At 39.3% G+C, this 26363-nt stretch overlaps 1 protein-coding gene and 2 pseudogenes across 8 annotated transcripts; 2 read left to right on the top strand and 1 right to left on the bottom strand.

Annotated features, from left to right (window-relative positions):
• The first annotated feature begins 341 nt into the window (after nt 1-341).
• LOC106675051 (UDP-glucuronosyltransferase 2A2 pseudogene) lies at nt 342-13967 on the top strand (annotated as a pseudogene). Of its 2 annotated transcripts, XR_001341729.4 has the most exons (6): nt 342-516; nt 1462-1566; nt 10744-10800; nt 10926-10980; nt 11065-11145; nt 11473-13967. The product of XR_001341729.4 is annotated as a UDP-glucuronosyltransferase 2A2 pseudogene, transcript variant X2 (transcript). The 2 variants fall into 2 exon arrangements; XR_013094809.1 differs by lacking the exons at nt 10744-10800; nt 10926-10980; nt 11065-11145; nt 11473-13967 and having other exon boundaries at nt 1462-3200.
• A 2111-nt stretch (nt 13968-16078) lies between these two features.
• LOC101463769 (UDP-glucuronosyltransferase 2C1 pseudogene) lies at nt 16079-25417 on the top strand (annotated as a pseudogene). 3 transcript variants are annotated; one of them, XR_013094871.1, is made up of 2 exons: nt 16079-16135; nt 23085-25417. The product of XR_013094871.1 is annotated as a UDP-glucuronosyltransferase 2C1 pseudogene, transcript variant X3 (transcript). The 3 variants fall into 3 exon arrangements; XR_013094840.1 differs by lacking the exon at nt 16079-16135 and adding an exon at nt 21721-21851; XR_013094859.1 differs by lacking the exon at nt 16079-16135 and adding an exon at nt 22309-22605.
• LOC106676553 (GTPase IMAP family member 2) lies at nt 18674-21779 on the bottom strand. Of its 3 annotated transcripts, XR_003021936.2 has the most exons (4): nt 21645-21779; nt 20305-20408; nt 19498-20125; nt 18674-19382 (listed from the first exon to the last, which is right to left on the bottom strand). XR_003021936.2 is itself a non-coding variant. In XM_014413462.3 (3 exons), exons 1-3 carry the CDS (start codon nt 21725-21727, stop codon nt 19911-19913), a joined length of 402 nt encoding a protein of 133 aa, XP_014268948.2. In that variant the 5' UTR covers nt 21728-21779; the 3' UTR covers nt 18674-19910. The 3 variants fall into 3 exon arrangements, 2 of the variants coding, with proteins under 2 accessions (XP_014268948.2, XP_076734767.1); XM_014413462.3 differs by having other exon boundaries at nt 18674-20125; XM_076878652.1 differs by having other exon boundaries at nt 18674-20125; nt 20341-20408.
• Nucleotides 25418-26363: the final 946 nt, after the last annotated feature.

The raw sequence follows: 26363 nt of genomic DNA, 5'->3' as shown, positions 1-26363 counted from the left end.
ACGATCAAACCTCATTAGGGTCGCATAACATTTACATGACATTACACAGAAACAAATATAAAGCTAAGAATTAAGAATCATTCAAACAAAATTACAAAATGAATACAGAATGACTTATCCATTAAGAAATGCAGCTTCAATATAAACCTTTCAATGCATAACAAAAAGAATCTTTATAATGGTTAACACCTACAGACTGTGCTGACAAAACACTGGAATTTAATTCCTTATTCAGTGAAAATGAAAGTGTACAATTTCAGTTAATTCATAAATGACGCACTAACTTTGATCCAGAGTACATAAACACACCTTTGCTTTCCAAGTATCCCCGTCACCTTTGAACACAGATAGATAGGGTTATTACTTCCTGCCTTCCAGGCTTCAACGTGCATCCTGGATTGTGATTCAGTTCTTCTCTATCCTGCATAGCAACATTAATTGAACAGATTTCGTTCATTGGCGCTCTGGAAAACAGGCTCTTTACATTTCTTGTGTGGAGAAACCAAACGTCCAGCAGTAAGTAGAAACGCTCTGTGTTAATGTGACTGTATATACGGGAAATTAACTTAACCTTGCTACTCCACGTAAAAGCTCTGCTCAAATTGCGACTGGAGTTAGTGGCCTACTCTTAAGCTTTGTGGGTTTTTGTGGACCGCCCGCCCAAAAAACGGTGTTGAAAACCACCGAGGGTCTCTGCTCCAGTCCCCGGGTAGTTGGGGCTTCCTGTTTAGCTGCAGAGAGGGTTTATTGTCCTTAGAAGTAGTGTCAAAAATATGTGGTACAACTGGTGTGTGGGCTACGCATGCTTATGCTATTGTTGATCCATCAGTCAGACACGGAGAAGAGCAGAGTTATAGCATACAAAGAGCCGAAGCAGAACGTTGAAAACAATGAAAAGTGTCGATTGCAGCCACCGTCTGCACTTTCAATACTGCAGTTTTTAATCTTTATTGTTTGTTTCGTGCTTCTTCCGTTCCCGGTGAACTCTGTCGTAGCTCCGTTCTCTACATTCAGTGGCTCTGCTTCTCTATTTTGTCAACCAATCAACATTCGGTAGACTCTTACGTCATCCGCTTTCAGCAGCTCGCTGTCAGTATCTTTTTTATTAATTAAATAAAAAATAAAATAAAAAACCTCCCAATTATGCAGTTACACGCCTAATTTTTAAAACGTGCAACCTACCTCAAGCTAATAAATTATCTGCACCAATGACAAAACGTGTACCAACTTCAAATATGTTATTATAAATATTATTACAAATTCAAAAATGTCGGTGATGAAACAGAAAGTTGCTTAATAAATCATGAAAGTGCAAGAGCATATATGGATGGCTTGTGATTGCATCACTCTCAAACTTTTCATTGACAAAGTTAAAAAAAGTAGTTTGAAATTTTCATAGTCCGTTTCCACTGTGAACATCTTTTTCATGTCAGTAAATTCATTTTTTTTTCTTCATTTCAGATGAAGGTGCTCTATTGCTGCACTGCTTTGCTGCTGCTCATTTCTATTCCCAGAGCCTGTGAAGGAGGTAACATCTTAGTGTTTCCTTCAGAAGGCAGCCACTGGGTAAATATGGATATTCTACTAAAGGCTTTGCACTCTAGAGGACACAGCATAACAATTCTGTGTTCCAGTAAAAGCTGGTACATCAAGGATATTTCCTCTAGTTATAATATTTTAACAGTTCCGGTGGAAAACCCTGTGACTCAGGAGATTATGTCAAAAATGGTGGCTAAGCTCATAGAATATGAACAAGGTGCTCTTTCCTTGTCAGGTTTTATCCACATGGGTGTAGGGCTGTTCAGCAAATTTGTTGACATTCACAGAACTATAGGTGAACTTGTAACAGCAATAGTAGATGACAAACTGTTGATGAGAAACTTAAATGAAAGCAAGTTTGACGTGATACTCGCTGACCCCTGCTGGGGTGGTGGAGTCATTCTGGCCAAATATCTCAACCTTCCTTTGGTTTATAATGTTCGCTGGGTAATAACTGCAGATGCTCATTTTTCCATAGCTCCATCACCATTATCTTACATTCCTGTGACTGGAACTGGGTATACTGACAAGATGACCTTTTCTCAGAGAGTTACAAACATGGTTTTACACATCATAACACAAACACAGAACAGCCTGGTGGCTAAACTAGTATACCAGAAAATAACTGACAAATATCTTGGGCCTGGTTATGATTTTAAAGAGTTAATGATCAATGCAGACATTTGGCTGATGAGAGTGGACTTTGTGTTTGAGTACCCACGGCCCACAATGCCTAATGTCGTTTATATCGGAGGGTTCCAGTGCAAACCTGCTAAACCTCTGCCTCAGCACTTGGAGGACTTTGTGCAGAGTTCTGGAGACCATGGCTTCATCCTCATGTCTTTGGGGACTTTTGTGACTGAACTTCCTTCTGACATGGCAAATGAGATCGCTGCAGCTTTTTCTAAACTACCACAGAAAGTGATCTGGAAGTATAAAGGTGACAGACCAGCCAATCTGGGCAATAACACTTTACTGGTGGACTGGATGCCACAGAATGACCTTTTAGGACATCCAAAATCAAAACTGTTTGTGGCACATGGAGGAACAAATGGAGTCCAAGAAGCTATTTATCATGGAGTCCCAGTTGTGGGAATACCTGTGTTTTTTGATCAGTATGACAACCTGCTACGTCTGAAAGACAGAGGAGGAGCTAAGATACTTACATTAGCTACAGTGGACAAAGACAACAACTTCCTGAAGGCCATAGAGGAAGTCCTGAATGATCCCTCGTACAGGACGAACATGCAGAGACTTTCCAGGCTACACAGAGATAAGCCAGTAAAGCCACTGGATAACGCCCTCTTCTGGATAGAGTTTGTCATGAGGCACAAAGGAGCAGCTCACCTGAAAGCACAGTCCTACAGAATGCCCTGGTATTCCTACCACTCTGTAGATGTAGTTTTGTTCCTGACTGGAGCTATGCTGCTTGTGCTTTTAACCACTTTCTACCTTATTAGGTGTATATACACTGGGATGTGTAAACGTAAAGTGAAACGTGAGTGATGGAGGATTTCAGTAATGCAGCACTTTGACAAAAACCCCATTGTATTTCTATTGTATTTTATTGAGATTTTATTCATAATTATATTTTCTTAAAATATTTCTGAATGCATATTGTGATTTCATAATAATGAGCACAAATAAAACACTTGAAATGACTTTCCAACCACAAGATTTACTTTTTTGGTAATAAATACTTACTAAAAGGAAGCCAGTGCCCTCAGCTTTGCATGTGCCTGCATGTGAGTGGGATCACTGACTGCTGATGCGGATGGTGCATAAAAGTCAACAACACTCTGCTGACTATGTAACTGCAGGCTTCCAAACCTCCTCTGACATTAGTATGAGCACAAAACTGTAAGCTGGAATGGGTTTCATGGCTGAGAAGCTCATGTAAATATAATATGTAAGCAGCCTGGTATTTTTTCCATATAATATATAACACAAAAGGTGGAGCTGAGAAGGAGGTGGAGAGTAAAGTGAATTCCACCTATGCCAGCAACTCTAGGCAGAGTAAAGCAGTTTCAATAGTGTAAAGTGTGTACTCTGCATGAGATTTCACAATGAGATATTTCCTGGGTCATCAGCTACTATAATGGACTTGATATCAGCTATTTTCATTTTACCCAGTGACAGGTGTGATTCTAGGTTCAAGCTTTTTGGGGGCTCAGCTCACAATCATAATGTCATACACCAGTGTATGAATGTGAGAATGAATGAATAGTGGCATTGTAAAGCGCTTTGGGTGCCTTGAAAAGCGCTATAAAAATCCAATCCATTATTATTATTATTATTATTACATGCCTTGTATTTGATATTAAGGGAATATGCTGATTGAAAATTGAAAAGTCATATTTAAAATTGTATAACCATAATAATGTTACCTTCCAAAGCAACCTAATTAGTTGGATGGCCTATTGTAGTTTCTAAGAATAATTCTGAGTGAATAATCAGAGATTCCAATCTATTCCATCAGTTTTAGTGTGGAGCCTTTAGTCATCAAACCCAAGGCAAAGGCTCAGTTGTGAAAGAAGTTAAATCAAAATTTGTGGCAAAGCAGACAAGAATAAAAACATGCACAACACTACTTCAGTCTCTTGATCACACAGTTCACCAACTCATCAAGCACTTCAAGTAGCATTATTCAGCACAAACACTGGAAAATCACCCTGCCATTCCATAGACATATACACAGAGCAAACTGGTAATAGAGTTGTTTTCATATTAAAATTTTTGAATTCATAAAACACCCTCTCTTTATTATGCAGAGGCATCACAGAGCATCATGTACACCAATGTTGAGAGTGGAGAAAAGATTCTGTCACATCAATATAGTGGCAGCCATCGTGTTCAACCCATGTTTAGAGTGGTATGAATCCTGTAAAATGCTACAATTATTATCAATATTTTTTAAGTTTGCTACTGGAAAAGCATGCAAAGCACAGATGAAATACATGAAAAATTACTTTGTTAAAAATGCAGGGCTTTTTTTCAGCTAGCTTCATTATTTGTTCACTTGTTCTTTTGGTTCGTGTACAACCTCTCGGGCCTCTCTCTCTGTCTCCATCTTCCTCAGTCGACTTGAATTGTAATTGCTGGTGTTACGGATTCAAATATTGGGGATGGATACAAGAGGAAAAACCACAATAACAACACTGGTCCATCCGGGTTGAGTCAAACGATGATTTTAATGATCACACGCGTGGGAGATGGACACCGTACGCAGACATCATCAGATCTCAAAATGGTGGAGCATTGATTAAACTCTTATAGCCTCTATACTCCAGTATGTTCTGTTCTCTTCTAATCAGACAAATAAGGCGATGACTTTCTGCGAACAGTATTTCTTACAACTCAGCAGTATAATGCATCATAAAACAATATCATTCATTCACAATAAATCAGCAGTCTAATGTAATGCAAATCAGTTTAACAAAAGCAATAGTTATCACCTTCTTCTAATTCAGGAGCATAATGCAAACTAGAACTACATAATAATTCACAGTCTTTAATTAGGGGTCTAACATGGCATAAAATAATATTATAATCCCACACTGGAAAATATCAAAAATATAATCATATAATAATTATTATACGAGCAGGTCTGGGGTTTTAAAACTGTTCAGCACACTGCTAAATTATGCAAAATCATCATCAGTGAATGTGGGTAAAACAGAAGCTACAGCTTTATAATTTTTTGGTGAATTTGACTACATGTCACATATTAATGATAAAGGAACTGACCTCCCAGCCCATTCTTCATTCAGTGCTGCTAGTTTCAGTCATTGTGCAATGTACTGTTTATAAAAATGAGGAAACCTGCAGTCAGCTGAGACTGAAGATGTCACTTGGATGAGTGACGAAACGTTTCTCCCACTGAAAACGCTACGTCCAGATGAACAGAATCAACCTTTTGGGATTGACTACATGTCCACTCTTTGCTTCTGTTTGTTCTCTCTTTTTGCATTCTTGATCCTGCTTTCTCCCTTTCTCTCCTCCTCTTTCAATCTTTGTGGCATCACCCAAAAGTTAAATATTGCAGTAAATAAAAGGCATAAACTGATCCATAAACTTCATCCATCAGGCTGTCAGGAAGCTTAACTCCCTCCCGATTCTGCCCCCTCTCCCCTCCACAGTCTCACTGAACTCTGTCTCACACACACACACACACACACACACACACACACTCTCTGACTCACTCACTGGCCTGCACCAGTTACCAGTCACTTTGTGGAGCATTGGACTGCCATTACCTCATAAGACTTTGTTGTTACACTATCTCTTACCGCATACTACTAAATCTTCATTTGCACTATTTGCCTATTTGCACTACTATGCCTCCTTACTTGAATATTGTATATTGCATAGCTTTTTTTTTTTTGTTATACGTAAAATTGTATTGTATTTATTTAAATTTTTACTTTTTAATTATTTTATTTGCATTTTTTAATCACTAGGGTTTGAGAGTAACGAAATTTCTATTCTCTGTATGTCCTGTACATGTGGCAGAATTGACAAATAAAGTTGACTTGACTTGACTTGACATCAGTCTTTAGCAATATTCAAACTGATTACAGCCTGCTGCTGGACATAGACAGGAACCATCATTTTGACTTACTGTCACCTGGATTTGGAGCTGTACTATAAACAAACACTGAAACCTAATTCCTAACCAGAATAGGAATAGAAAATTTAAAAAAACTAAAATAACAGCGCACATCAGCTAATAATTAACTAATAATCCCTAGTGATTTAAGTTACAACAACTAACACTTTTGATGTTATCTAGAGATAAATAAAAATAGGCATATACTTTATAAGATACAGCAATGTCCCTGCATTATTAGAATAGTTTGAACTTTTGCTATAGTTCAGTAAAAGCCTGTTTCAAAACTGCATCACTGATTTGTCTCATGAGATTACCTCTTAATCTTCTGTCTGCCAGCACAACGAAAGTATAATTAGTCTACTGATGACAGACCACGCTGCTGAAACAGCAACATCATGACATAGGACAGAAAACCTGTTTTTATGCTGCCCTGTAATGTTGTTAACTTGAATGAGTTTGGGATTGTGTTTAAAAAAATGCTTAATGACAATGCATTGAGCCATAAAGCCTAGTAGACAAAGTACTCACATAAGCAGATGTAATTGTCAACATGCACTTCGATCTAGGTATAAAAGTCAATAAGTAACTTCATTATCACGAACAAATTACCTGTTGCTTCCGGAAACTCACAGATACTGGGCTTTAGTGCATCTTGCATCGGATGCATCGAGGTTTAGCTCCTCCGCTACGGACTACATAATTACATACAGCTCGGTTTGTCGCTACACAAAGCAGCCCTCTTAACACTGACCTTTCCAAGAGAAAGAATGATATGATCACAGTAAGTAAACCTGGGTTAATGTGTTACTGGCTTTATGTTGGCTGAGGAATGTTGCTGGAATTTACAAGTTAACTTTGCAGAAAATGGTGCTCAGAACGTGGATAGTCTGGGAATCACATTTAAACTTAATAACTAACAGGCTGCATTAATCAAAGTAATAATAATTATCAAGGACACGAACTGTTAGTGTGTTTTAGGGACTAGTCCTTTTAATAAGTGTTTTTAATGCGCTACTATTTGCATAATTTTAAAGCTCGGATACTCCTTTTGGCAAGGACATCCCCTTTCGAAATCGGAAAATTTACAACGGGGAAAAATGAAGAAGTAATTTTATCTATTTAATGATATAATGAAATTGCAGCCAAGTTAGAGGAAAAAAAACCCTATTTGAAAAATTATTGAAAATTATTTTGTGAAAAATACAGGGTTTTTTTTTAGCCAACTTCACTATTTGCTCACTTGTTATTCCTGTTCTTGTACAACCCTCAGTCCTCTTTCTCTGTCTCCATCCTCCTCAGTCAACTTAAATTGCAGTTGCTGGAAAATATCAAAAATATAATCTTATAATAATTATTATAAGAGCTGGGGTTTTATAACTGATAACAGTATAGCACAAGTTATGTGAAATTACCATCAATGAAAGTAGGTAAAACAGAAGCTACAGTTTTATAATTTTTTGATGAATTTGACTACATGTCCACTCTTGTTTCTTTTTCTTCTCTCTCTTTGCTGTCTTCATCCTGCTTTCTCCCTTTCTCTCCCCCTCTATCCTCCTGTCTCAAGATTTAAATATTACAATGAATATAAGTTATAAACTGATCCATATCAGTCTATAGCTATGTTCAAACCAAATATAAGCTGCTGCAGGAAATAGACAGGTACAACTAATTAGTCTACTGATGACAAACCACGCTGCTGAAGCAGCAACATCATGGCATCGCAACAGGACAGAAAACCTGTTTTGATGCTGTCCTGTACTGTTGTTAACTTGAATAAGTTTGGGAATGTATTAAATAAAGGCTAAAGAGATAAAGACTCGTAGAGAAAGTTTTCACATAAGCAGACGTAAATGCTTAGCATGCACCTCGAACTCAGTCAATAAGAAACATCAGTATCACGAACAAATTACCCGTTGCGTTCGAGTACCTCAGAAATATTGTTTTTTACTACGTCTTGCGTTGAGGTTTAGGTCCTCCCGTACAGACTACATACACCTCGGTTTTACTGGTGTCAAGCCAGCCTCCAATTCCAGCATTGCAGTCAAGCTAGCCTCCACTTTGTTTTACATTCCCTGTGTATTCTGATGGCAAAAGATGTGAAAACCTGATTTCAAAATAAAAGCTCAATTAAAGCCATCTCCTTTTGGATTTCAAAGTAAAAGCCCTCTGAATGTTTATTTTTGAACTACTGTTTTAATTAATTCAGAATGGAAAACTCACGTTTCCACAGACTAGTTGCAGTCTATATTGACAGTATACAACCCCATAATGATATCATGTCAATATTAATCATTCTTGTTTTGCCTTTCAAAATAATGGCCCTTTCAAATTGACCATATATCAGTGTGCATTTTCCATGAATTCAGAAAGCTCTAAAATGGAAAATTGCTGTTTCCACAGAATAATTACTGTCTATATTGACAGTATTCCATCCCACAGTGATACCATGTTGATCTCAAGTCATTCTGATTTTGCCTTTCAAAATAATAGCCCTTTCAAATTGTCCATACGGGAAATAATCTTTCAATGAATTCTGATTTCTCTAAAAAGATAAATTCTTGTTTCCATATCATAATTTCACTCTAGATCAAGAGTATGCAACCCCACAATGATACCATGTCAATATCAAGTCAGTCTGGTTTTGTGTTTCAAATTAATGGCTCGTTGAAATTGCCCATTTAAGACCTACCTTTCAGTGATTTCAGAATGCTCTGAAAAGGAAAATTCCTGTTTCCACAAGATAATTCAACTTTAGATCAACAGTATACAACCCCACAGTGATACCATATCAAAATCAAGTCAGTCTGATTTTGCCTTCCAAAATAAAGGCCTTTTTAAATTGCCCATATACGACCTACTCTTTTAACGATTTGAAAATGCTCTAAAAAGAAAGATTTCTGTTTCCACAGGATAATTCCACTTTAGATCAACAGTATACAACTCCACGGTTATACCATATAAATTTTGAGTCAGGCTGATTTTGCCTTTCAAAGTAATAGCACTTTCAAATTGACCACATTTGACTTACTCTTACGATTTCGAAATGCTCTAAAATGGAAGATTCCTGTTTTCACAGGGCAATTACACTTTCGATCAAAATTGTCCAACCCCGCAGTGATACCATATCTATATAATATCATTCTGATTTTGCCTTCCAAAATAAAAGCCTTATCAAATTGCCAATATCTGACTCACTTTTGTAATGATTTCAAAATGCTCTAAAAAGAAAAATTCTTGTTTCCACAGGATAATTTCACTCTGTATTGACAGTATACAACCCCACAAAAATGAAAATTGCTGTTTCCACAAGATAATTTCACTTTAGATCAACAGAATCCAACCATGCGTTGTTACCATGTCAATTTCAAGTCATTCTGATTTTGCTTTCCAAAATAAAGGCCTTTTTAAATTGCCCATATACGACCTACTCGTTTAACGATTTCAAAATGGTCTAAAATGGAAAATTCCTATTTCCACAAGATAATTTCACTTTAGAATTATTCTGAACTGTTTTTTTTTTCTTTCTGTTATCCACATATATGTTTTGATGTGCAATGGTATTAGTTTGAATGACATCTCCAAGGCCCTTTAATTTATAATTTTCTTTTTTGTTTTTTTTCTTTTTACTTTGTTTGTCAAGTATTCACCACATTTAAAACACACAAAAAAAGACAATAGTTAACTTTAAAATTAGTACAGAGGTGGAGAATAAACTCAACCGTGGTGTCTTTTGTCTTATGTAGTCAGAGAGATTATTGAATGTTTGGGTGGATGTATTTTCCTCTGTGGTAGGTTAGGATGTGCGCCCGCTACCCCAGGCTCTGTGGGGCTTGGTGGTGGTGCTAATGTAGGCCCCTATCCAGATGGGCCTTTGTGGCTTCCTGTGGTGCCTACTGGGGTCTGCGGGGGACCTGACCCCACGAGGGAGTACTTTGCCTTCACCTCCCTCTCCTCCTCATCCCCACTCCATCACATCGCCACAGATGCAGGGCTTTGGGGTACAGTTGTTTCACTGAGGTGGGGGTGAGGCATTCCTCCTGTGTCCCCTTCTGACCACCTGTACCTCAATTTTATTCCACAACCTATACATCAACATCACTTGTGCTGGGCATGCTGAATGGCGTCCAAGGGATGGTCTGTGTATTCAACCTCTCCTAAGTTGCCGGTGCCCACATCTCAATTTTAAATACATGTAGTGGATAAGGTTTCTCGGCAGGGGCCATGCTGACACCAATATTTATTATTTACTGTTACTTATACTTATCTAGGTTGTGGCTGTGGTCTCCCTACTGTGTTATATTTTTTCTTGTTTTCTTTTCTGTTTTTTTTTCCAGTAGGTAATCCAATGGAATTTACTGTCTTGTCTCACCGTCCCTCATCCCCTCTGTATTTTCCTCTCTTTTGAACGTCTCTTGTCTAAGTCTTAATCTTTCTTATCAACCAATTATGTGTGTTCCTTTGATAATAACTGCAAATTTAAATTTGCATTTCGTCAGGTTAGTTCTTTTCACTTAAATTTTTTTAAAAAATATATTGTATTAAATTATGTCGTTAAAATGAAATTTATTAAAAATGTATGCTGTTCTCTACAGAACTTGTCTATACCAGTCAAAGGGGATTCAGATAACGGACAAAAGCCACCAGAGCAGGTTCCATAAATAAAATTCTATGTGTTTGCTATTAAATATGTTGATATACCACATTTTAGTCAATCTATTACTGTTGAAATTATCCCTAAACTGAATATTGTTACGGGTAATGTCATTTTCAACAGGAAGAACTATCAGCTGCCACTTCTCTGACACCGGACATCTCCGTCTCCTGAGCAGGTCAGTCTGTCTGTACTATCATAATTTCTCTTTAACATTTACATGTAATTACACTAAAGTTACACCCCTCAACTCATGTAATAGCAACCAGAAAAACTATCAGCTGCCGCTTTCCTGACACCGGACATCTCCTTGCAGGAGGACGGACAGCTGTCTCCTGAGCAGGTCAGTCATTAAAAATGCTTTCAAATAAGTTATGATTGGTGCTAGTATCATTGTTTAAATGACCACGTTATATTACATAAAAATATTTGTAAAAACACAATATACAATTAAATAAAGAATTTTATCAAATGTTGTAACATAGAATGCAATTTCTATTTAATGACAATTCTCGACATGAATTTTTGCTATATATTCCAAAATTAAAAACACTGGCTGTTAATATACTTAAAATACACGAGTATTTCAAGTATATTTACAGATATTACAGTAGTTATGTAACATGGAACAAAACTTTTTCTCACTAAATGAATTTTTTCTCTTTTGTAGCCTAACAGCAACTCATCTGATGATGGATTCATAAGAATCAGGGTTCCACTTGAACCAACTTTTTTTTTTCTTGAAAAGGAAAGAATGGGCTAATCTAAAAAATAAGAGATCCCAAAGAAGATACAAGGGACTACAGTGGACAAATCTGATTTCAGACAGACTACGGACAGTGTTTCCATATTGTTCCTTTGCTTTCAAAGGGCACAGAGTCCAGGCTTTGGACTCAGTAAGAAAGGACCCTTTCTTCAGGTGTCTGGGTTACTGCAGTTTCGAGGATTGTCCAGTGACTGTCAATGTCACTGTAGATAAAGAAGACGATCTAAAGGCGAAAGTAAATTTTCAAGATCTCGAGTGTGTGCACAACCACTATGAACTGAAAAGAAGACCAGTAAGAGCTCATAAGAGAGATAAAATTGACCATGAATTGGAAAAACAATTACCCAGAGCCATGTATCTGGAAAAAATGAGCAAAATGGATGATGATGTTGTGCAATCGGGGTGTAGAGATGAAGTTCCAACTCCTCAAGTGTTGAGAAACATAGCATTGGAAATCCGAAAGAAAAGTCGTCTTCATCATAATGAGATTATGAGTCTCCAGTTAATGGTGGCAAACAAGAAGAACAACCCAGAGGATGTATTGCAGAAAGTGATGTTACATCCAAAAGGTGTTTTTTTATGGTCTTCCAAGAGCATTGAAATTTTCCAGAGCCGCTGTCGGGAGGACTTAGTTTATTTGGATGCTACAGGAAGTATCATGAAAAAAAGAAAGTGTTTGCCTCCTTTCTGTATTTACGAACTTGTAGTAAGGAATCCATGGAAAACATGCTCTCCCCTACCAGTGGCTACATATTTAACATGTGACCATACCACTGCCTCGGTCACATATTTTCTGGAAGCATTTCTGACTGATGTTGCAAGGGCCTTTGGGCGCAAAGCCATGCATTCAGCTGTAATGCTTACGTGTGATGGATCTATGGTCCTAATGCAAGCTGTCTGTTTAGCTTTAGCAAAAAAAAATCTGTCGGACACAATAAATCATAATTATAACATCACTTCGGGGAAAGGAAACAAGGAAGACTTCGAGGTTCCAATTCTTCACAAATGCCTTAGTTATGTTATGAAGAATGCCAAGGAGATCTGTAAAAAGTAGTAAGTGTAGTCGTTTTAATACAGTATTCACTTGTTTGTTTGTTTGTTTTTTATTGTGACATGTGACATGGCATTTCATTTTTCACATGGCATTTCATTTTTCAATTTGGGAAAACTGTTTATTATTGTTTTGGAAACACTTAAAGATAATTTCTTCTTAAACTGCAGTGCACCAAAGAACTACCATCTTGCAATGCACACTGTTGGAGTCTTCACTACTGCAACTTCCTTAAAAGACCTCAGTGACATGGTTCAAAGTGCTGCAGTTGCTTTTGGGAGTCCTTGTAGTGGTGAGAATGTCGAAAAACATTTTCACAACCTGCAGTTATGGATGCAGAAAGCCAATGTTGATGTTGATGGTAATGCTAGAAACTCAAAAGCTGATGAGGACCTAAAGGTAAACTGAAGTCAATTTTTATTAAAGCTAAAGGCTACACTTTTGTCTCTTATACTTCTTTTTAAATACTTTGGAATAGCATAATAATCACAAGTCACAAGTAATTTGAAATGTTTTATACAGGTTTGATTCAGCTGGCGCCAGCGGGATAGCCGCATGAGTGAAGATGGTGAATGTTTGGGTTTAGTGCGAACAACTGCATCCAATTTTTGCAGTTGGTATAATGTCCATCACTGGTCACCAATTATCTCAGTTCCCATTGTTCTTCTCCAAGATGTTATCCATATTGCAGAGCCATGAGCTTCTCCAAGATCTTATCCATACTGTGTTCAAAACACAGTCTGAGTACTCACAGCCCTGCCAATCGTCTATCAAGTCGGCCAGCCTTATGGGATTTTGAACAGCTGTAGCAGCTTCTTGTTCTTCGACAAGCCAGGTTCAAGCCAGCTCCAATCAGCCCGAACTCTGTTATCGTGGTTCCTAATACATAGGTAGATGTCGTTCAATGTCCTCCATCGAGTGTCGTCAGACACACAATGCAACCGACCATCGAGTATCCGGCAGCAAACGTCTCTACAGGACAATTGGATGAAATCCATATTTCTTTAGGCTTTAGAGGACAAGACTGAGAAACTCTTTGAGGGTTAGAGTTAGACGAGACTAGACAAACACACAGAAGCAGCAGGGAAGCCAAGGAAGGGAGAGGGGGAAAGATGCGTCCGCCTCCTCTGAGAGCCAAAATAGATGAAATGTATGTCTGCAATTTAAAATGTAATCAGAGGAAGCACTGCAGCGATTTGGCTCAGTTCCTATTTACTTTGTACCATTCCTTCACTAGTGTGAGTACCTGATATGTCTATACACCTTTCTCATCACATCACTGCACTGTGGGTCATATGCAGCAACGATTGTAAATAATGCGGACATTCTCATTTGAAGGATAATCCTATTCAATAAAAGTCACTGCTTTCTAATGTATCCCGCCATCTTTACTACATATGTAACAAAAGTAAACATAAGATGTGAACTTTTAAACATGACTTGAACTTGGACTGTTCACGGTGAATTGTGGAATTGCTGTTGATGCCAAATTTTAGGAAAAATGGTTTTAGGCAAGAATATCTTTAGGCATGAAGTTTTTCTTCAGCTGACTTGTTAAAACATAAACAACTACAGGGTGCTAAAATACACTCAGTGTTTAACAACCATTTTAATTCATCTAATCCTAGTTTGTTCACTATATAAACTAAATTTCTTTATAATCAAAGCACTTCTAGAGTAGGTGGCATAGATTGTGGTCATGGCATTAAACCAATTCCACCACATTAAGGGTTCAACTGTTTTACAATTGCTGCATCGCTTTGCTGTATCAGAATACCAGTAAAAACAAGAAGCTACTGATTCTTCACCTCCATGGTAATAAACTCAATTTATGGATAGTGAATGTGGCTCCAAAGCTACCACAAGACTGACCACAAATATGTGGTGTCACTCTCAGGCTGCGTGGATCAATAAAGACAAGGCTTCAAACAGCCTCAATCAATGACTGTGTGATCAGCAAATTCATCATCTCTCAGAGCTTCTTCTGCACTGTCACCAGCATCCTGCTCAGATGAAAAACAAGCAGGAGAATCTTCTGGATTCTACATTCATCACTGATGATTTATTGGTAACCTGGGAATGTGCTCAGTCATAAATGATGTAGTAAAAAGTTGGTGTTTAGTATATGAGAAAAACCTGGAGCTCATTCATTATCAGTGTCAGTAGAAAAGATACTTACACCTAAATACTAGGGGTGCAACGATGCACAAAATTCACGGTTCGGTTCAATACTTTGGTGTCACGGTTCGATATTTTTTTGATACAAAAAAATGTTCATGCTTTTTTAATGTCATTTATTAAAATTATAAATAGATATTTTAACTCAAAAGTACAGTTTTTAAATTTAATGTTGCTGAAACATCAAAATAATACAAAAATAAATCTATCTGATCGAGGAATCACTCATCTTTGGAAAAGAGAGTTTATTACAGAGAAATGGCTCTTTCCAAAATAAAAGCTATACTACATGCTTCTTCTGGGCTATATTCTCAGCAGCATATTAAACATATCAGGTCCCCATAAGGAGAATCATGTGCTAACGGCTGTCTAAATGACTCTGGTAAAGTTTGTAGCATGCGTGCTTGTTGTTTTTGTCTGCTTCCACTTGTCTTTGCACTAGGATGATGTCAGCGTGAATGTGCAGTCATATTCGTTGTGTTCCCACTAGTGCTGTCAGCGTTAATCTGAAATGAGGTTAATGCCGCAACACGGCAAATCTCCGTTAACGAGCTACCGGCGGATCGCCCCATGCGTGGGGCTGGACGGTGTCAACACGTTAACGAGCTAACTGCACTAACGCACTAGTTCCCACCCATGTAATTGAGCATTGCGTGGCACATCCGACATACTGTTTTACTTTTGTCCATGACGCGCTTACCTTCAGGGTCATACTTCACATGAAGACTAAAATAGTTCCAAAGGCCAGATCTGAATGAGGGTGGGGGAGGTTCAATTTGCCATGTTGCAACGAGTTTAGCTTCTGTCTTGCTAGCTTGCGCTGCGCTCAGTGGATCTGCGCTCAACAGTGCAGCCTAGGCGGAGTAGTCGAACGCAGATCCACTGAGCTCTCAACACAGACAGCATCGTCAGAAGAAAAGTTGATAAAATAAATTTAAAATTTTGTATTGTTCGATACATATGCGTACCGAACCGAAAGCACTGTATCGAACGGTTCAATATCGATATGAGTATCGTTGCACCCCTACTAAATACTGTGTAAAAAATATTTCATGTTACTCAAATCAATGCTAGTTTCTGCTTGTTCAATGCAATGGGAAGTATCTCAAAACACTAGTGATGGGTCGTTCGCGAACGAAATGGCTCTTAGAGCCGGGTCTTTGAAGTGAACGACGTGAGCCTCACCCTCTCTCTCGCCCTTTTTTCCACTAAACTCCGCACGCGCGGCCTGTACTTTTCGCTGGGCAGAGGGGGGAGGGGCGTTAGTTACACTCGCAGTAGCACAGGAACAGAGCCGGAGAGAAAAAGAGCGAGGAACAACGACGTCACATTAGAAAGGTATAGTAATCATCCACTATTTTCAGTTGCAGATTATAAAGGATTCAGATATCATGCAGGCCCATATGACAGAGAATGTGCATCTTCTTTTTGTTTTAATATTTTAATTTGTATTTAATTGTGTTGTGGTTTGCAGTGTTTTGTGTTGTTTCACGTTAAATTTGTTTAAATAGTTAAAAGTTTAAAATGTAAATAGTTAAAAGTTTAAAATGTAAATAGTTGTTTTTTGTATTATATGATTTATTTATTACATTTTATGTGGAGTGAATAAATAAAGTATATTTATAGTGGCCCTTAGAGACAAAGCATGTACAAACTCCAAAACACGTACAAACTCCTAAGCATGTACAAACTCCAAAACGCGTAAAAACTCAGACGCACTTACAAACCCCGAAGCATGTACAAACTCCAAAACACGTAAAAACTCAGAAGCACGTACAAACTCCAAAACACGTAAAAACTCAGAAGCACGTACAAACTCAGAATCACGTACAAAAGACAACAGAAGTGCTCCAGGATGCTAGGGCGCAGTGTTGAGCTTTTGTTACCTAGTGGCTACACAAGCCAGGAAGTATCAACAACCGGATTTGGTGTGTGGTAGTAACAGGTAAATGAACTTGTTTTTTTAAATTATTTGAATAAATATGAGTGCTTGTCTATAAATACACAAACAATACACACATGCTTTCAATTGTGTAATTTAAGTGATCTGGGTAGCTCTGTTTTGGAAGTTCAGTTAACGCTAGAAATGTGTTTTGGAGTTTGTACGTGCTTTTTGGAGTTTGTATATGCTTTAGAGTTTGTATGTGTCATGATCCTGGGCCATGTTGGCCCAGCAGTCTTAGTATTCATGTCTTTTTGTATTTTGTTCCTTATTTGATTTCCCCTTGTGACTTTTATCCCCTGTGTGCCCCTCTATGTATCTGTGAGCCCTCGTCTCCCCTCATGTTTCATTCCATGTTTCCCCAGCCCACTATGCCCGAGCTCTCTCTCTCCTCCTGTCTGCACCTCTGTGTACTTCCTGTTTTACTTTGACAGTCTCTCGTCAGTATGCGTCATGTTGTGTTCACTCCTGCCCTGTCCCGTTACGATTATCTGTGTCAGCTGTGTTCCCCGTGTGCTCCCACTTCCCTTGTTAACCCTCTGTGTATTTATGTGCATGTCTCCCTCAGTTCAGTGTCGCGTCGTCAATGTCTCCTCCCCGAACCTGTGTGTCTTTCTGTGTTCCCTCGGTCTTCTGTTAGTATTCCCAGTTTAGTTCTGTTTCGTTTTAAGGCCTGCAATAAAGCAGTGATTTTGAGTTCAGTTCCTGTCTCCGTGAGTTTTGCGTTTGGGTCCTCATCTGCCTCCACACAGCCAGTTCATGACAGTATGTGCTTTGTCTCTAGGGGCCATATATAAACATACATAAATAAAACCACTTTTTTTACATTAGTAATTCCTTTTCTGCATAATTTTATATTATTGTTAATGATAAATTAATTAAAGCAACAAAACAACCTGAAGAGCCGGTTCGGAGCCGAAAGAGCCAGCTCTTTTTAGTGAGCCGAGCCGAAAGAGCCGGATCTCTAAACAGAGCAGGAAATCCCATCACTACTGCTTACTCCTAATGTGAGGAGTGATAAAAAACCTAATAAGACATTTCCAATTAAATTCCCGCCACTGTAGGGAATTTGTAGACGTTTGAAGTGAACCACATAACTGGTACCATGTTTCATCTGTAATTGATAGTTTTAGTTCCTGTTCCCATTTTGTCTTTACATATAAAGAGGTAAATCTTTGATTCTTCATCAAATTAGAGTATAATTTGGATGCTAGTTTAGTAGTTTTCTGCTGGTAGGCGTCGCACATTGTTTCAATTAGAGGGTTAATCATCTCAGCTTCAGCTATCTCTTTATTGTAATAATCTCGAAGTTGTAGATATCGAAAAAAAAATCCTGGTTTTCCAATTCAAACATGTCCCTAAGCTCTTGAAAGCTCCTAACTTTGTCCTTTTTGGTAATTAAACAGAGAGCAGTTCGGCCCCTGTTGGTCCACTCTTTGAAAGCCTTGTCATATTGTCCTGGTTTAAAACTCTTGTCCAAGGCTATCCATCTCAACTTCCTCTGGCCATTTTGCAGTTTTAAATGTTTGACAGTAGAGTACTACATTTGTAATGAAAACTGGGATATGGGATCGAGTTTTGACTTAAACCCTTGTGCTCCCCTTCGGGGCAGCCCCAGACCCCGGGGGTCCCAAAGTACCCCACCCTCAGTAGAGACAGATGAATGAAAATTAAAAAAAAAAAAACAGAACGATCATTTGGGGTCGAAGAGTGCCCCAGAGCGATTCTAATGGGTTCGTCAGGGGATCGGGAAAGAAAACGTAGCACTTGGGGGCCACGCACAGAAGCTGCTGCGGCAGTGTGGGGGTCATTGATACCCCAGTACATAAAAATGAAGCATAATCACAATAATGCTAATAATAATAAGAAGATGAAGAAGAAGATGAAGAACAAGAAAAAGAAGAATACAACACACAGACGCTTCTGAGTTTTATTTTATTTTATTTGAAATTACACATATGATACAACTGAGGCAATCTGGAAGGCCATACCTTTTAGGGACATGCGCAATAGGGAGGGTGCGTTTTTAAAATGCCCCCCTCCCCCCCTGGGGCTGTATTTTTGATTACAATATCAACAAACTGTCCGTGTTTCAGGTGCTCGGTGCTGTACAGCGCCTTCGGTGGTTGTGAATACATGATCAGGAGACGTTGAATGGAAGGAATGAAACGCGGCGTGAGGAGTCTTTTCCTGATGCTGTAATAATGTTCAGCGTAAAAGTCATCCTCCAAGTGTCACAGCGGGATGGAACGGACACACGCACAGGCTCTGAGTTGGGAAACACAAGAATCTTTATTACAGCACACCAGGTGATCTATTTACAGAGGTGAGGGGGAAGCCGGGCTCCGGGGGTCCACACACAAAGGGAAAAGACGCTGAAAGTCCACACGCACTCCGTCCACTCCTCACGCTCCTCTCCACACTCCACAGAAAACACGATGACGTACTCCACTCCTCGCACACTCAATCACTCAGGAAACACAGGGGTTGGTCCAGGGAAGGCGGGTCGGCAACGGTCCAGCGACGAGAAACACAGAGCTGCCGTCTTATAAAGGAGCTGGAACACTCTCGTAATGAGCCACAGGTGCGTGATGGCGACCGGGTGTGTGGACCAAGGGCAGAAGCCCACAGGTGAGCTCCGCCCTGGCAGAGGGAGGAGGGAAAGAGAGGAAGGGAGAGAGCAGGAACAAAATGAAAAACATATGTAGCCATACTGAGCCGACCGGGTAGGCACAGGGACCCTGACACCAAGACTCACAGACACTCGTGTTGTCTCTGGCTGGGGTGATTGGTCTTGCACCCGTTGCATGCTTCGGTGCGGTACTCGTTGATCACTAGGTTGAGTAGGTGATACACCTACGCAGTTTTCACGGTATCGACGAGTAAAGAAGACGCCCAACCGTCAAGCTCGGCGTCTTTAACTGAGAATATCCAAGGGCTCCACCAAGCCCCATGAGAACATAAGATGTAAAGTACGCTCCTGTGCCAAATAATCCCAGGGAAGCGAGGCGGAAGAATTCACACCGCTCCTTCAATTCGATCCTCTCCTCTTCTTCCCTTTTTCTTTGTTCTTCCTCCTTTCTCCTCTTCAGCCTTTCTCCTTCGAGCTTCTTCTGGGCCGCCTTATACATCTCGTTGGTGTAGTGGTTTCCTCCATTGAAATCCACCATTTCATCCAAAAGACAGCCCCAGAGTGTCGATCACAGCGATATTTCTACCGCCTTCGCCCTCTGCCTCTTTTCTGAGACAGCCGTCGGTGACAGACTCAGGCGAAACGTCTTCTTTGAAAGCGTTCGCATCCCCCAGGATGGTGTTTCCGGATGCACTCTTTCCCGATCCTGTTTTACCGACCAGAAGGAGTCTCAGTTCTTCACGGGTCGCAGAGCCTGCGGGGTTGGGGAAATGATAGTAACATTTGAATTATTCTAGAAAAAAAAAAAAACATAAAACACTACGTTACACTAGGCTATTCTTTTGTTATCTTTGTATTGATGTTGACAGCAAGCAGTTTGTCCACATAAAGCGAGTACCACAAGCAGCACACAACCCTGGGATTGCACTTTACCTTTGTATCGATGTTGACAGCGAGCAGTTTGCCCACATAACGCCAGTAGCACAAGCAGCACACATCCCTGGATCTGGCCTTTGGTCGCCAACATTTTCAGTAAGCTAAGAAAAGAAGAAAGAAAAAAGAGGTGAAATTAAGGCACATTCAAGGAAAGTATTTCAGATCAGATTAGCAAGTTAAACCACACTGAAAATACACGTTGAATAAACCATGGCCCCAAACTGGTCGGTTGTCCCATGTGTTTCCCCCGTAGCTGCTCCAGACGCACACACAATGAGCCCTGGTTTCGCGACACAGGCGTAGCAACAACCTCCTTCTACTCCTCACTGCCTCCTGTATGTGTGTGTGTGTGTGTGTGTGTGTGTAGGAGGTACTGGGCTCCTCACAGACGGTGGTGTTCGCGAAACCCACTAGGGGTGGGTTTTGATAATCGATTTATCGATTAAAATAGATTCTGGCTTGGATAACGTGATATCGATTCATTAAAATCCTGAATCGATTTTTTAATATAATATAATATAATATGTTTTGGGCATATAATATAATATGCCCGAAACGCCAGAATCTCAGGTTAAACCTCACAAAATTTCAAGAACCACCAAACAGCTAAAACAGTAAATGAGAGCAGGTACACAGATTCTGCACAAAGATGTACAATTTGTACGTCAATTTTGTACTTTTTTTTTACATTAGTAATTCCTTTTGTGCATAATTTTATATTATTGTTAATAATAAATTAATTAAAGCAACAAAACAACCTGAAGAGCCGGTTCGGAGCCGAAAGAGCTGGGTCTTTTTAGTGAGCCGAGCCGAAAGAGCCGGTTCTCTAAAAAGAGCCGAAAATCCCATCACTACTACATAGGCTATATATCGACATATGAAAGTCTTATATATTATAAACCAATAAATTTAGAATGGTTGCAAATTTAGAAACGATCAAACCTCATTAAGGTCGCATAACATTTACATGACATTACACAGAAACAAATATAAAGCTAAGAATTAAGAATCATTCAAACAAAATTACAAAATGAATACAGAATGACTTATCCATTAAGAAATGCAGCTTCAATATAAACCTTTAAATGTATAACAAAAAGAATCTGCATAACTAATGCTTAATAGCATGTAAAGTATAAAAACATCTTTCCAGATTATGCAGATTATTTTTCATAAAACACACCAACACTACATCTGAAGACAACAAGGATTAACGCCTACAGACTGTGCTGACAAAACACTGGAATTTAATTCCTTATTCAGTGAAAATGAAAGTGTACAATTTCAGTTAATTCATAAATGACGCACTAACTTTGATCCAGAATACATAAACACACCTTTGCTTTCCAAGTATCCCCGTCACCTTTGAACACAGATAGATAGGGTTATTACTTCCTGCCTTCCAGGCTTCAACGTGCATCCTGGATTGTGATTCAGTTCTTCTCTATCCTGCATAGCAACATTAATTGAACAGATTTCGTTCATTGGCGCTCTGGAAAACAGGCTCTTTACATTTCTTGTGTGGAGAAACCAAACGTCCAGCAGTAAGTAGAAACGCTCTGTGCTATGCGGATTTGCAGTTTGGACGCATAGGTGTTAACGTCTTCTGCCCTGATAGCAGCTGGGGAAGGACTATCCTCCGCCTGTGAGCGCCTTGGCACGGGTGAGGTGCCCACGGCAGTACCGCTGCTTATTGAGAGTAAGAGCGATACGCGTTTTCACGTCAAAAAGTCGTCATAAATAAGTCTCCAATAATACCAGGAAAAGTCGCCAGATTTGTCGCTAGTCGCTTTTTAGAAAAAAGTCGCTAAGGGGGTCTAAAAACTCCCAAAATATAGAGACAAAGTCGCCAAGTTGTTAACACTGCGCAGGCTTGCTGCTGCTAAAATTAAACAGAGCTCCCTGAAAGGCACAGCCAATCACATTGGCCATATTTGTCACGTGACGTAGGACTCCAGTAGCGAGCGTAATTTAACTTTTTCTGCACCGCTGGGTGAATGAGACGTTGACAGATCGTTTTTTCTTTCTACCGGTTTTCTTTTTATTTACTCGAAGAGATCAAATTATTGGTGGGGACAATTCAATCATCGCTGGATATTGGTGGGGACATGTCCCTTCCGTCCATGCCAAATCTACGCCCTTGCTTTGAATACACAGGGAAAAGAAAACAAACTGGAGGCTGGCTTGGCTGCAAGTCTCGAATTGGAGGCTGGCTTGACACAAGTCGGTTTTGCGCTATACAAATCAGCCCTCTTAACACTGTGACCTTTCCAGGTGAAAGAAACGATAGTGATCACAGTGAGTAGAAAACCTGGGTGAATGTGGCTGGCTTTATGTCGGTTGAGGAATGTTGCTGAAATGTACAAGTTAACTTTGCGGAAAATGGTGCTCAGAACGCGGATAGTCTGGGAATCACATTTAAACTTAATAACTAACAGACCGCATTAATTAAAATAATGATAATTACGAAACACCGTAAATGTTAGTCTGTTTTAACGACTGGTCATCCTCAATAAATATTTTTAATGCGATGCATTTTTGTCAAGCACACTGACTTTCGAAGTTTACAATGGTGAAAAATGAGGAAGTAATATTGTCTCTTCAACGATGGAATGAAATTGCAACTGAATTAGAGAAGAAAAAAACCCGAAGACGCTATTTGAAATCAAAACAGTGCATTTCCACTGCTAAAAAAAATGAAAGAAACATATTACAATATATTAATTTCGTGACAGAAGTCATGCCGGTAACTTTTTTGTTTGTTTGTGTTTTTTCAGATGAGGGTGTTCTGCTGCTGTACTGCTTTCCTGCTGCTCATCCTTATTCCCACAGCCTGTGAAGGAGGCAACATTTTAGTCTTTCCCTCTGAAGGCAGCCACTGGGTAAACATGAACATTCTACTAAAAGCTTTACACTCCAGAGGACACAACATCACTGTTTTACGTCCCAGCAACAGCTGGTACATAAAAGATGACTCATCCTATAATACCATTACAGTTCTAGTGGAGAATCTCTTGGATCAGAAGTTCATCACAAGACTTGTGTCTGACTCCATACAATTTGAACGAGGGGCCCTCCCCTTGACGAGTTTTCTTCAAATGAGTGGAGGGATGATCAGCTTAATTCTTGATGTTCATAAAGCTGTAGCTAATTTTGTATCTGCAATACTAGATGACAATGACTTGATAAGAAAACTAAAAGATAGCAAGTTTGACCTGTTGCTTGCTGACCCCTGCTGGGGTGGTGGAGTCATTGTGGCCAAATATTTGAACCTTCCTTTGGTTTATAATGTTCGCTGGGTATTAGGTACAGAGGCTCATTTTTCCATAGCCCCGTCAACATTATCTTACATTCCTGTGACTGGAACTGGCAATACTGTCGAGATGACCTTTTTTCAGAGAGTTAAAAACATGCTTTTACACATCATAACTCAAACACAGAACAGCCTGGCGTTTAAACTAGTATACCAGAAAACAGCTGACAAATATCTTGGGCCTGGTCATGATTTTAATGAGTTAATGACTGATGCAGACATTTGGCTGATGAGAGTGGACTTTGTGTTTGAGTACCCACGGCCCACAATGCCTAATGTCGTTTATATCGGAGGGTTCCAGTGCAAACCTGCTAAACCTCTGCCTCAGCACTTGGAGGACTTTGTGCAGAGTTCTGGAGACCATGGCTTCATCCTCATGTCTCTGGGGACTTTTGTGACTGAACTTCCTTCTGACATGGCAAATGAGATCGCTGCAGCTTTTGCTAAACTACCACAGAAAGTCATCTGGAAGTATAAAGGTGACAGACCAGCCACTCTGGGTAATAACACTTTACTGGTGGACTGGATGCCACAGAATGACCTTTTGGGACATCCAAAAATAAAACTGTTTGTGGCACATGGAGGAACAAATGGAGTCCAAGAAGCTATTTATCATGGAGTCCCAGTTGTGGGCATATCCTTTTTTTTTGATCAATATGACAACCTGCTACGTCTGAAAGAGAGGGGGGGCGCTAAGATACTTACATTAACTACAGTGGACAAAGACAACAACTTCCTGAAGGCCATAGAGGAAGTCCTGAGTGATCCCTCGTACAGGGCGAACATGCAGAGACTTTCCAGGCTACACAGAGATAAGCCAGTAAAGCCACTGGATAACGCCCTCTTCTGGATAGAGTTTGTCATGAGGCACAAAGGAGCAGCTCACCTGAAAGCACAGTCCTACAGAATGCCCTGGTATTCCTACCACTCTGTAGATGTAGTTTTGTTCCTGGCTGGAACTATGCTGCTTGTGCTTTTAGCAGTTTTTTTCTTTATTAAATGTTTATACGCTGCAGTGTGTAAATATAAAGTGAAACGTGAGTGATAACGTCAGGTATTTTAGTGGGGTCGTGGGCTGATCTTGACTTCCTGGTTTGCCTGAACTAATGCCATGTTCAGCTTTTTTGTAATTGATCATTAGCCATAATTATGATATAAAATGCAGCTGCATCTTTCTTTTTTGCGTCTTCTGCAATTTATTCTAACCTCAGCTCAACAGTATTGCAATAACAAGTTGTATTTGTCAGTTTCGGAAAGGCTCATTTTCTCTCATCACTCAATGAGTAAAGACAAGAAGGATTAATCCATACTGTAAGGCACCATTTTGTCTTAAGCTGAATAAAGGCAGAACAAAAACTGATATTAGTGCAATTTAAATTCCATTTCATATGCATTCATGAGTTAAACCAAAAAAAAATCCCCCAAACAAAGTTCCACATATCATAGGGATCACTGTAAATAAACTGCTCACCTCTGGGAATTTAAAATATCTCCTGAGTTTGGTTACCTACTGCTTTCTTTGATGCTTGAGCAAAACTACTTTAAACCCTCTTAAAGGATAACATGGAGAGATTTACAAGGCTACAAGATAAGAATACAAGAAAGCCACTGGATAGCTCAGTCTTCTGGATATAGTTTTACCTGAAAGCAGAGTCCTAACATACCCTGGTTTTCTTACCACTTTGTAGATATAGTTTTGTTTCTAGTTGGAATCATGCTGCTTGTGCTTTTAACTGTTGTTTATCTTGTAATGTGATGAAACACTGCATTATGTACAAATAAAAAGAAATATGAGTAATCAGAAAGTAAGGATTTTCTTAACTTTTTCAATTTTATATCATCATTTCATTTTCTTATGATATTTCAGCAAATTTAATAATAAATAAAACACTTAAAATTATTCATGGCTAAACCACAAAATTGAGCTTTTTTTTTAATGCAAACTCACCAGTGCACTCACCTGCCATCGTCTGTTACTGCTGTTTGGCTTACTGAATCTAATCCATTGTACAGATAGAAATGTGTTTCGTTATAGGAAGGACCCAAAGGTTTATTTTTTGTGTAATAAATACATTTAAGTCAGATTCACTGTAGTCAAAAGAACATTTCACACTGCAGTAATTAATGTGAAGTGTTGTGGTTCTGTTGTGCTCTGACCTACCTGCCCCTCCATGTAGAAACATGGAAAGCCTGAGGCAGGGAGATGGAACAGGTATCAACAACAGATGTGACCCTGATCAAGTTAGAAGGCATGAAAAGAAACAGCTGGGAAGGTGGTGGGCTGTAAAGTGGTCAGCACATGTGCCAGAAACTGTAGGCAAGATAAATCAGCTTGAATAGAACAACCTATGTGTAATTATCAGTAAGATCATTAGAAAGATACTTGGTATGGCAATGGGGAGGAATTGATGTCAGCTGTTATCATCTAGCCTAATGGGATTGTGGGTTAAGCCTGTCTTCGTGGGCTGAAGTAGTGGTATGATAAATTTGTTGTTCTAAAATAATTTCGGCTCAGAGAGACGAAATGTGTGCGGAGCTGGCGGCACCAAAACACTACTTGGTTTTCTGAGAGGCTCCATTTGATTACCATCATAAAACATAATAGTGGCATAAAATGCAGTTGCGTCTTTCCAATTTGCTACTTCTCCAACACATTCTAACTATAGCTGTACAGCATCGCAGTCACCAGTTGCATTTGAATGAAGAAAAGAAGGATTAGTCCATAAAATGCCACCAGCACACC

This window comes from Maylandia zebra, linkage group LG1 (assembly GCF_041146795.1).
Source record: "Maylandia zebra isolate NMK-2024a linkage group LG1, Mzebra_GT3a, whole genome shotgun sequence".
Taxonomy (NCBI): domain Eukaryota; kingdom Metazoa; phylum Chordata; class Actinopteri; order Cichliformes; family Cichlidae; genus Maylandia; species Maylandia zebra.
Note: the sequence above shows the minus strand (reverse complement) of the source record. Positions and strands in the feature narration are given on the sequence as shown.